At 36.8% G+C, this 12,244-nt stretch overlaps 1 protein-coding gene across 1 annotated transcript; it reads left to right on the top strand.

The window, feature by feature from the left end:
• Positions 1 to 7,080: 7,080 nt before the first annotated feature.
• Positions 7,081 to 11,539, top strand: LOC137782222 (retinal homeobox protein Rx2-like). Its single transcript, XM_068571420.1, has 3 exons — positions 7,081 to 7,363; positions 10,632 to 10,885; positions 11,102 to 11,539. The coding sequence occupies exons 1-3, from the start codon at positions 7,081 to 7,083 to the stop codon at positions 11,537 to 11,539; spliced, it is 975 nt and encodes a 324-aa protein (XP_068427521.1).
• The last annotated feature ends 705 nt before the right edge of the window (positions 11,540 to 12,244 follow it).

Raw genomic sequence — 12,244 nt, 5'->3', positions numbered from 1 at the left:
TTGCTCTCGGCGGCTTCTCCATTGTGAACGATTGGTCAAACGGAGTTAACTCCGCCCCTTTTATGTGCACAAGCACAGATCTAGATGAGACACTCCTGGGTCGACTTAACAAGTTGATAACCGGCTTCGTGAGACCAAAAAGCGAGACCGCGGACATCTGGTTAAGTGCAGCTGGATAACTGAGGGAAACCCTGAGTACGTTAACCCAGCTTCGTGAGACAGGTCAAGCCACTGCGTTGGCTTGATCTTAACAGTATAGAGCGGTTAGGTTAGACACACCTTTCAATATAAGGCAGCGGGCCTTAAATAGCCTCCAGAGTTGAATCAGCACATTTCTGGTCAACACAACCTGAACATAATCAGTCTCTCCAAGGTAAGGAAGGTCAATAACAGGGTTATCCTGATCAATCTGAGTGACCATGACTGGTGGTTTCCTGACTGATGAGTAAAACAACAAACTGTCCTGAGTGATGTGTGTTGACTTTGAGCTCTCAAATGCCCAACTGCAAAGATTTGTTTGGGTCTTCTCAGTCCTAAGCTAATTTGTGTGTGTGACGTTGTGTATATTAGTCAATGTAGTGGATAGTTCAACTCTGTAATAGAACATAATTTCTTTGATATAGAAATATTATTTAGATTTTAGATTAAACACAAGTATTACATTATTCCTTGTTTTGAAACTAGTTAATCAGACAACAGGACAACGTGTAACAAACACAATCGGCCCTTTTTACAGGGTCCATTTTGACATGGGATTGCAGGTTAAACACTGGTGTAATTAATAACATTAATTATGGCCCTCTTCCATTTAAGTGGGTCAGGGCCTTAATTATGCACGCTGGCTCACACGAATGGCTGTGACACACTAAATATAACAGGACCATAGTCAATTAGATCAACTACACCTGTGTTTATCCTGCCTTGACATATGAAACAGGCTGCTGTGAAAAGGGTCTCTAGATTAAGTTTATTTCTGTTTCTTTCAATGTGGGTGTGACGTAGTCAGTTTGAACTCGCTCGCGTGGCCATGTGTGATGCATGTGTGACATCAACGGATGTGAGCAAGGCTTACAAGGTAGCTTTAGGTAGGGGTTTATTTCCTTGGGGCTCAAATTAGCCAGAGAAGCAGATTAGTCCCGTGTAAAAACTTGTCACGGCTCGATTTCAAAAAGCCACCATTAAACACGTCTCTTAGCCAGTGTGCTTTAAAACAATAATTATTTAATCACCTTACAATCTCAAGTAATGCTGATGTGTTAGTTGTCTTTAATTAAGTAAAAAGGCAAATTGTAAAGATAAGGTATCATTGTCCAATTGACGGTTTGGTTTCTTTGTGATGCGTCAGTAATTTCTTTAAATTCAAGTAACATAGGGTGTTTAATAATTCATTTAAAAATTGTAGTTGAAGAGTTTTCAAGCTATATTCTACATCTGGCTTGAGTATAAAGTAAAGAATATGTAAATTTATCATAATACAATATAAATATTAGTCTGCATATTTAATATTCCACAAGTTTCAAAGCATTTTTTGTAATTTTTTTTCTGAGATCTAAATTAAATAGACATGCCAGAACTAGGGGTGAGGTAGTAAAACAACAGATTATTTGATCAAGTAATTAAGGACAAACTACAAATCCTCTTTTTTTTTAAAGACACTTTCAGTCAATCTGAAGCTCATCTTGGTTTTTAAACGGCATGGCAGTGCAAGGTAATGATCTGGAGGAGTGCAGCCCTGGCCAAGGCATCGAGTAACTGTGGGCCTGTGCCAAGCGGCAGCTCTTGGTGAAGATAATCTTATTAAAAGAGGGTCAGGGCTTGAACAGACCACCCTTAAATAGCCAAAGTTCAAACCTATCAATATGGACACTGCTCTGTAGTACTGACGTGTGTGCTTATAAGACAAATGACCTTTGTTCAGTTTTTCCAGGCCAGGCGTTTAAATCTGGATTGAAGGGGAATATAATTTACAGCGTCTTTTCTGCTTTAGCTAGGTTAACTAAAACCCTACTGTTATGAAACCAATTGTGGAATGAACTGTATGAACTAAGTAAGTAGTCTTTTATTAAGTAACAAGGAGAAAAACGTTACCATTACTCAAAACAAAATAATAAACCCAACCTAATCCTTGCATAATCAAAGTAATCGAACGTTACTTTACCTTTTGAAACACTGACCGCCAATGTAACCAAAAGAAAAATCCTAAAACAACAAACTGCATTGGTATATAATTCCTCTTGTGCTTTAATCAAATTTTGTCTTATTTTACAACATTTTACCTTTTTGATTTAAGAACTGGGGCCAATGAGTATAATAAGACATTTTGGCAAATCCAGGTCAGTGGACAACAATACCACATTTTGTGGCTTTTGGACTTTATATTTCTCTAATTTATATGTATCTATAGTCATAGTAACCCCATCAGGCCAACCTGTTCTCAGTTGTAAAATGATGAAACACAAGACCAAATTGTGTAATCCTTTGTAACTCTGTGAATAAAATGAAACTGAGGATGACGTAGGACTATAAAAGAAGAGTCTAGATTCCCACTGATGCACAGAAGGTCATATTACTCTGGATTGAGATCAGTTAGAGTTTTACAGCTTTCTTACCTAAATCAAAACGTGTTGGTTCCATTGACAATATCATGTTTGTTAATACATTGTGTGAATTATTTTCCCTTGTTAACAACATCACTGGCAATGTGGCTGCTGCTGATAAGACAACTTACTTCAAGGAAAGCTTTACTTGAAGCCACCTGCTTCTTTTTTTCTACCCTTTAACCTTGTAATACACTGTCCTTATGCTAGGACACATTGTTCAGGCTTAGGACAGAGTAGGTGTGAGACACATTTAAATGTGTAGGGATTGTAAAGATAAAACCTTTTTTCTTTGTCATTTCTCATGTTTTTAGAAAGAGATCTTTTTGAGAAATATCACTCTCTACTCATGTATTTTGTAGTACACATAAGTTGCATTTTCCCCCCTAGTTATATATTTATTTACACCAAAATAATTCATTGTATCCCAATATGCTTTAATAATAATAGCATTTTTTTTTTTGTAAAAAGGTATTTTTCATGGTCAAAAAGTTAACATGATAGGAGGAAAATCATTCCAGGTGTAAACAATTAAGCAATTTCCAGTGGTGTTTTACTGTGCATGTTGGCCCATAGCTTCTTGGGACACTTCAATGAAACACATCTTTTCCATTCCATTACCTGAACTGCTGAGTGCGGGGTAAATTAAACACATCCATTGTTAACGTTATTAGTTACACGTGTGGTCTAGCTGCTACGACAATGTAAATATCTGCTATGACAGTGTCAGCTCTTCCTTCCCATTTCAGCTCAAGCTGATCACATGACCAGTCTCTCAGCTTTTTACCCTCCCTTTCCATCATCTTCCTGTCATCCCCTGCTGCTCACCATCCCCCTTTCCCCCTGTAAGCTGACACAGCGCCTTGAAACATTAGCTGCTTTCTTCCTAATAGGATCTCTTGGGCTTTAATTGTCATCTGATAAAACTAAGGAGCTTGATAGCTATGCAGCACCCTCTTAACCAATTTGTACTCAATTAGGATAATGGAGAAACAAGCAAAGAGGGACAGCTTTAATATATTAATGTGATAAAATGATTATCAATTTCCTTTGCCTACGACTTGGGTGGTATTAAGAGCAAGTCTCATATACCGTTTATGAAGTGGGAAGAAAGTAAAGGATATCCAAAATATTTAAATTAGATCTAAGAATATTTTAAACCTTGTCTGTGCGCAGTGGCATAGTATACAAATGTTGAAATACAAATGTAAGAACAACCATTTTGATGAAGCTATATTGCATGCACTGTACAAACTGGCACACTGAAACGTTAATTTATATTCTTAATTACGTGTCCAAATGTTCACCAGCTACATTCGCCTCAATTTAAAGAGGTACTCCAGTTTCAGTGTTAGTATTTAATACTTTCACAAAGTCGGGTTGCAAGAGACAGATTTAGAAAAGAATGTCCTTTTGGAAGCAACAGAGGCCTAGTTGGAAGGTCTTCTAGCTCTGGTATGGGTTAAGCATTAAACGCCTTGGATACTACATCTCCCACAATGCAACTTGAAAGCCTCTTTATATCAGGCTCTACCTGCTGCCCACATCTGAACTCCCACATCTGTCAAACTGACCATGTCTTTGCTTAATGTTTGTAAACAATTTATTATGATTTTTATTGACTCAAAAGAAACCCAAACAATGAGAATTGACATTTAACTGTGAAGGAAGAACGATTTTAGCAAGTGTACTTGATATAAAACCGAAAAAATAGCACTTTTTTATAAAAATGATTACATACTGATAACTCTGTTAAGATTCAATATTGGTCTACACTCCAGATAATTAATGACGTGATGCAATATTTTCAAGACATCAGCTAAATGTAGCGAATGGCTAGCAATGAATCTAAGTTTCACTGATCAATGGGACTAATTATCATCCTTTAAGTCCATAGACTGTCTTATGGTATCAGCTTACAAAGGCAATTAATGATGCTTTCAATGTCTTGTCTTACTAGAATATTTCAAAATATTGGGACAAAATATTTTAAATGAAGGCACGTAACAGAAAACCATAAAAATGGCAATACCTAAATAATCAACGCATAACTAACATGTATGTTTTCATTCATGTACTGAAAGTTAACATAATGCAAATCATTGCTAAAGGGACATCTTTAGGTTTATGATTATATGTATCGAGTGACAAAGCTTGTCATTCACAGGCAAATGAAATGTGCTTTGCAATCTCTCCTTTTTTAGCAAAACAACTTTGACAGCCAAGAAAAGTTGCTGGCCCAAAGCCACTTACCCTGTTAATAAAATCATAGCACAAGGCAACACAAAATGTCTGTCTGTATATAATAATATAATAAATGAATAACTCTTCCTGAAAACTTGTGGTTATTCTGGGCATGGCCCTAACCCTGATGATAAACTGAATATAATTAGGCTGAATATAGGCAAACCACCACTAAAAAAGGGTGTGGGCTTTCAAGGAATAATAATAAAGTATGCTCTTGGTTGATGCTTGATAATACTTTGTATAGAAATGTTCCATGTTGGATTTCTTTTAGTCTCGCGTGCAAAGAACTCCTATATATATCATCAGATAGGAAGAGTGAGGTCAGAGAAAATCTCTAGTGAAGTCTTTAGACTGATTAAGGATGGGATTGATCTCTGCAACACCTACTGTAGCTGCCCCAGCTTTGGTTGGGCCAGCTGGCAGAGGAGAAACTTGCAGGCAGTAGGATGAAACGCCCCCAATGCCCCCAACCCAATTCTACTGACAATGATCAGAGGCTCAGCAACTAGATTATTCTTCAAAAATGCAATGTTATTTTTTATGTATTTGACTCATGTAAACAATATAGTTGCATGTCACACAATTGAAAAATGTTAAAGGGGTAACAGGGACTGTGTTCGACATTAGTATTGTCTACTATTTGCTTTTGTTTGAATCAATTAGGTCAAATAGACAAGTGTATCTTTTTACTTTGCGTTGTAATATAAAGTCATTGTTTTTTTTTGTTTTTGGTTATGAAAAATTAAGCATCAAAAATCAGATGATAGTTTTTATTATTATGCTATTTATAGTAACTCTTTCTACTTCAACAAAATAGGAAACTATTTAAAAAATATATATATATTTTTTCAACAAAATAATATAATGTGATCAAATCCGCTTTGAACAACACATGAGTCCAATCTTCATTTTATTCAATTTCATTATTAAAGCCAGCTAATCCAAAAGCAGTGCTGCTCATAAAGAGTTAAGTGCCTACATTTTTTTCAATACAAGTCTTTATAGTGTGTACCCATTCAAGTTAAAAGTCCATCTCTGTGTCTTTTTCCCTTACATTGTCTATAATGAAGGGATTAGCGAAAACTCTCAGTACACGCCATTATCTTTCAGACAATAGATTTTTTGAAAGAAAGTCTTGTTGAGGCTTCATTAGCAATGGCCTCCCTCTGTGGTCTGAATGCAGGACACATTTGGAGCAATTACTTGACCAGAAAACAACTGTCAGTCATTCTTAAAGGGGAAGGATTCCAATTAATAAACCTCTTAAACCCTTTGGTTTTACTACCATTCCCCCCACAAGCTTTGGTGTCTTGTGTGGTTAAGGAGAGTTTTGTCAGGAGAGAAAGACATTACATGTACTTGTTGCACAGGACTCCGTGGGTAGGTTCTTTGCTCACTTATGTGCAGGGGATTTCAAGGACTTAACTGGCAGCAACAAGTGCCTACAGTAGAGATTGTCATTTGGAACTTATGGACTACAGAGACACCATGTTTATAGCGTAGCCTGTGGGAGGAATCTGAAAGAAGGTAAGATTACTTTATGAACTTATGTACTGTGCATTGTGTCCATTTAGTCTTTTGAGGCACATGTTCCCTTAATGCTTCTGGGAATTCAAGAAATAAATTAAAATATTGTACAAGGACAGCTGCGTGGATTCCAAACCAAATTAGCTGCATACTTATGGGAAAACTTTTAAAATGCTGATATTCAAATATGTATTGAAAACTGATTAATCAAGCAATCAGACTTGATCGTTTGATTGCTTTTTCGAGACACCATAAGATTAACATATTCTTAATTTGTCCCCTTTCTTCCTACATCTTGGTTTTGAATGTTGTGATTATTTATCATAACTGAAATTGTGCTTACATAGCATAACTTAAAGTTTGAAGTTTCTTGTGGAGAAAAAAGGAATAAGTCACACTCACTATTTAAAGTGATCTCGCTTAATAATCAAACAAGGGAACCTGCTTAATATCACATTGGCATGACTAATGTCTAATGTTATGCCTTATTTATTTTATCTCATTCTCTTGCAGACAAAGATGTGAATTGGTGTCAACAATATATTCAGTCTCCTTGAAGGATACGGCCCTCACGCTCCACATAAATCTGCTCCATTTCATGTGAAGCGGAACAATAGCTCTGTACAACAACTGCCCTGCTTTGTCACACTTGGTAGCATTTTGCTTTTTTTCCTGACCAAGAAGATAAAAGGTGCCTCAAAAGGTTCGAATGCATTTGTCAATGGATACCCTGGGAATAGTGGACGATAGTTGCCTGGACAACTATGACATGGCAAAAGGTGCTGGGTCAAGTGGTGGAGGCAGGGTCCACAGCATTGACGTTATACTGGGATTCACTAAAGACCAGGACCCTTTACTCCATTTGGAAGGGGATGACGACAGCCAAAAAGCCAACGGCGAAAACGCACAGCACCCTGAGAAGCAGGCCCCCCCAGATCCCTATGGGCACCTTCCAGAATTGGGTGACAGCTCCCAACATTCTTCCTACCATGGTGAGTTTTTTTTCAGAGAAGAAACTATTTGGCACAAAAACTCTTTAATACAGGATCATAATGAAAAAATAACAATAGCAGTTTTGGTGAGTGGAAAAGGGGAAGCATAGTACTACTTATTTGTGAATTTTATATTTGTCCACTTGATCTCCGAAGAACACATTTTGCAGTGCGACAACAGATATACAAAGGCAGCCTGAGAAAGATGAAATAATAGCAAACGTCCCAGCTACTCTGCTGAATCCTCATTTTCCAATTAACTGTACCCTTATGTTGCTTTAAAGTAAAATAATAATAATAATAATAATTACAATATCACTCTGTATCTGCTAGTTTTAAAATTGTATTTAATTTATATGAAGCTTGATCTGAGTTAAATAATTTAAAGCAAGTTGCAATTTGTATTATGGCTTCAAATCTACTAGATATGGAACATAACAAGGCTTACAAGGCTTCATTTATTTTCATTGTACAACACAGGGTTTAATTAAATGATCTATTTTAGTATTTTAAAAATCAATAAAATCACTGCTGTAATGCAATGCAATAGAATAATGGACATGGTCAATTGCAGCTCATTTTGTCTCCGATTGTCTCTGCTATTCATAAACGTCTTGTGTACACCTGAGAAATGGAGATTTTTTATAAAGACACAATCTTTTCTGTATATGTTGGGTAATAAAGAATGACTATATTAATATTGACTAGTATATGGAGTATTGACGTAGCTTCAACCAATGACATAATGTACTTCTACTATTAAAGTACTTCATAGACCAATTCAAAATTAAGCAAGACTTTTATATAGCTTTTTTTCTTCAACTTTCTATTAATCTGCAAGAGTTTAATTTTTGATAAATTGAGATATTAAGCTTAATCCTCCCTCCCTTTTGTGGTTATCAAATGGACAACTTGCTCCATAGACATGGCTGACATTGTAAACTACACACCTCTATTAAGTTGTTTATACCTGTAACTTGTACAGATGTAATAATAACATATGCCAAAGCCTGTGCCTAAAGAGCTGCATATTTAATCCAGAGTTCACTATATCACGGTTAATAAAACAAAGAATAGTGATGACGTGGAATAACTTTTTTTTCTTTCCAATTCAGCAGAAAGCACAATAACAGTAACTTTTAATTGGTATTAAAAGTCTTCATGTTACTCATGTCTCATAGTTGACCCTTTTAAAACAATCATGCTTTAAAGATTTCACAATCCAGCTGGAAAGCAAATATTTTGCTGTCCGACAAAACAACTGCCAATGTTGACCATATTACCTTAAACTATTTGTTATGATTAACGAGCTTTGGTGCAGTTCACTATTGGCTCAATTTGAAGACACAATCTGGACTATGACTGTTTACTCAATTTGTGCAGAAGCCAACTTAAGTCCATTATTAGATTAGAGGAGGCAGGGAATCATAGGTTTAACTGGTAGCATCTGTTACCATGATTACGGCAAGGGAAGAATTCAGTGAAAGACGTGATGTCATTTGGACTTGCCAAACCCCTGGTGTTTGGGCAGTAACAGTAAGCCCTCAACTGTATAAAGAGCATCAGTCATTAAGCTGTTTTATCATGAGGAGATTTCACTTTTTGATCAGGCTGCAGGTTAAAATGTTACATATATTTTGAAACGATCAATAAGGAGTATAAGTAGAGGTGTTTTCTTCTGGTGACTTATTTTTGTCCTAGACTAAAGACAACATATGGTTGATCAAGTATAATGCATTTATTAATTATTATATATTTAATACACATATATATGGGCAGTCTCCATGCTGAATGACATAATACACCTACTTTTTGGAATAGCTGTTAAAAGTTATCAATGTTCATGCGCCAAAGTTCAGATAGTTAGACATTTCTAATGCTGGTAACTACATTTCTGGTTGAAACAAGTCGACATGGTGATAAGTAATGTGGGGAGTGACTGTGGAACAGGCAAACACATACGCATTACTATCTTGCTTGGATTTGTCTATTAAAAAAACACTAATTTAAACTTTAAGAATTGCTGCTCTGAGGATTGTTTAACCCTTTTTATTTTTATCTGTCAAAACCTTTTAATCAGTATGAATAATTGTTAATAGGTGTAGACTCCTGTCAGCAACTTGTTGTTTGGCTGTTGCCACCTTTTTTTGGAAATGAAACCGCGGACAACAGCCAGACTGAACAAGGCTATCAATCATAAGTTAGCTACGCTTAAGGCATACCCTGATGAATTGTCTCTTTTACTCTAAATGGGACCATAATTCGCTAAATGCACATTCTGTATTAAAAATACCACAGATTGAGATCAACTTATGTTAAAACTGTTTACTGAGGAAATAAATCAGGTGAGAAATAATGTTGAGTAATTTTCTCATAGACTTCTATACAATCAGACTCGTCTTTGCGACGAGAGGGGTCGCCCCCTGCTGGCCATTATAAAGAATTGAAGTTTAACGCACTTTCACGTTGGCTCAATTTGTCAGAAGAGGAGGTTGTGTCCTCTATCTTTATGGCCATGCCAACCTTTAGCACGGCCTACTGGCTTGATGCCAGTTGCACACCAGTTGGTTGTTTTTAAATTTTAATTAATTATGTAAATATATAAAAGAAAATTGTAATTCAGTGTTGGAATACAAACGATTGGCAAAAAATTTACAATTCACATTTTTAGATATGGGTAAATTATTATATATATATAATAACATTGTTATTATATTATAACCCTTTAAGCTGCATTGTATTGGTGTAATTTTTCTATTAAATAAGAAAAATTGTAAATAAGGAATAGGTATCTAATCAAAATACTGCTGATGGCTAGAAAAAAGCTATCACAAAGAGTTCGAGTAGAGAGGATCCCTCTACCCGGGAACAATGGATAGAGACATGAAAGGAAATCTAGATAATGGAAAAACTGATGCTTTGTTTAAGACAGCAAGAAGCACAGATGGAAGAAAAGTGGGTGACATGGACATTATCCAGAACCCAAAACAGTGATGAAGACTACAGAAAGGACAGCTGATCTAGTAGATCTAACTACGAGGATGCGGACTAATAATTACCAAACATAAACCTTTTCCATTTTTATCAAATTAATTCTTTATTTTATGATATATGTTTGTTTGTTTTGATGTTCTAAATCTGTTGGCTTTAAGTTTGTAAATGGTCAAAAACACTGAACAAAACTGCACTGGAAATAAAATGTGAATTAATGGATTGAATATACTTTTTCTTGCATCTTATACTGTGTATACTTTCACATTTATTGTAGAATCTGACCTATTCTCCGGAGACAAGTGTGATGACGAAATGAGTAACCTGCAGAAGGAAGGGGACATTGCTGAGGAGTCTCCAGAGGCCATTACAGAAGAGCACACAAAAAAGAAACACAGAAGAAACCGGACTACTTTCACCACTTATCAACTTCACGAGCTGGAGCGGGCCTTCGAGAAGTCCCACTATCCGGACGTCTATAGCCGTGAGGAGTTGGCAATGAAGGTTAACTTGCCTGAGGTTCGAGTTCAGGTAAGGGTGATATGATAGTCTAATGATATTCGATGTTGGCACAAAGCCATAGTAGTGGTATTGGTTACATGGCGTTCGCAGTACTAAGCAGAAATTACAGCTTAAAGTTATGGCTAATTAGGCCTAAAATAAGGTATAATTTAACATAGCGTATCATTTTTTCCATACTTCAAGTTGTATAAAATGAATAAATGTAATTCATTTATCTTTGTCCAGGTGTGGTTCCAGAACCGCAGGGCCAAGTGGAGACGTCAAGAGAAGATGGACACGAGCACTATGAAGCTCCATGATTCCCCCATGTTATCTTTCAATCGTGCTCCGATGCCGCCTAGCTTGGGGCCGGTGTCCAACCCGATGCCCCTTGATCCCTGGCTGACCTCGCCCATCTCCAGTGCTACACCCATGCATACTATTCCAGGGTTCATGGGTTCACCGCAGGGCCTACAGCCCGCCTATCCAAGCCACAGCTATCTCAACACTCCACCTGGTATGGTCCAAGGTATGCAGCCAATGGGCCCTCCTCCCTACCAGTGCCCACCCAGCTTCAACGATAAATACCCGATGGAGGATGACAGGAGTTCGAGCATCGCAGCACTCAGGATGAAGGCTAAAGAGCACATTCAGTCAATGGATAAAACCTGGCAGCACATGTGATCTGATGAGCCACTGTGGAGAGATTCTTTTAGCTGCTCCCATGAATGTTTACAAACTGCTTTTCCACTGTTTGTTTCATGTACCCATGACGCAGACACATGACATAAAAGACGTCCGCCCAAAAAAAGGTTTGGGAATAGACTTGTTAGAGAAAATTCTCAAGGTGAATGTTTTAACACGTTTGTGTCAACATTAATTTAGTAAATGTCTAATAGATTTGATACAGTGCTGGCCAACTGAAATATATGAGAGGTTAAGAAGAGCACTGTGGTCAGGCGTAGCAACGTCTGCGGTCTAAAATCCTTTTTATTGGAAAGATTTGAAAAAATGTAATACTGACCTCAACTCTCTCTACATGGAACCGGGTATCTGACTTCTCTGTTCCCCTGAAGTGATAATATTTTCATGAGGTTTAATGAACACTGTGCTGTGCGTTGGGAATTTGCTGTTGTCTAGATTGTCAAAACTAGACAATGTTAGGATACATTTGGTTTTGTTAAAAGTGGGTTTTTTTTCCCCTTTGTCTCTTTTGTTGGGTTTTCTCTTTGTATTTTCTAGCTATTTTATTATTTTCTGAACAGTGTAGTTATTGCCCATCATTTTTTAGTCTATCTTCAGGTCCTTTTGTAAGTGGGCACACATGTTTTTAAAAAACATTTCTTCCACTTAAATTGAAGTTTGATCGGTTCAAAAGTGATATGTGTC

This window comes from Clinocottus analis, unplaced genomic scaffold (genome assembly GCF_023055335.1).
Source record: "Clinocottus analis isolate CAN_PGR_092001 unplaced genomic scaffold, fCliAna1.0.p SCAF_11, whole genome shotgun sequence".
NCBI classification, from domain to species: Eukaryota; Metazoa; Chordata; class Actinopteri; order Perciformes; family Cottidae; genus Clinocottus; species Clinocottus analis.
The sequence above is the reverse complement of the archived record's forward strand: the minus strand, read 5'-3'. Positions and strand labels throughout refer to the sequence as shown.

Bases quoted from the DNA above. Each gene is read 5' to 3' on its own strand.
- LOC137782222 (XM_068571420.1), top strand. From the start codon at position 7,081: ATGCATTTGTCAATGGATACCCTGGGAATAGTGGACGATAGTTGCCTG. The intron at 7,364-10,631 runs GTGAGTTTTTTT...CATTTATTGTAG, and splicing joins CCAACATTCTTCCTACCATG to AATCTGACCTATTCTCCGGA. The intron at 10,886-11,101 runs GTAAGGGTGATA...ATCTTTGTCCAG, and splicing joins TGCCTGAGGTTCGAGTTCAG to GTGTGGTTCCAGAACCGCAG.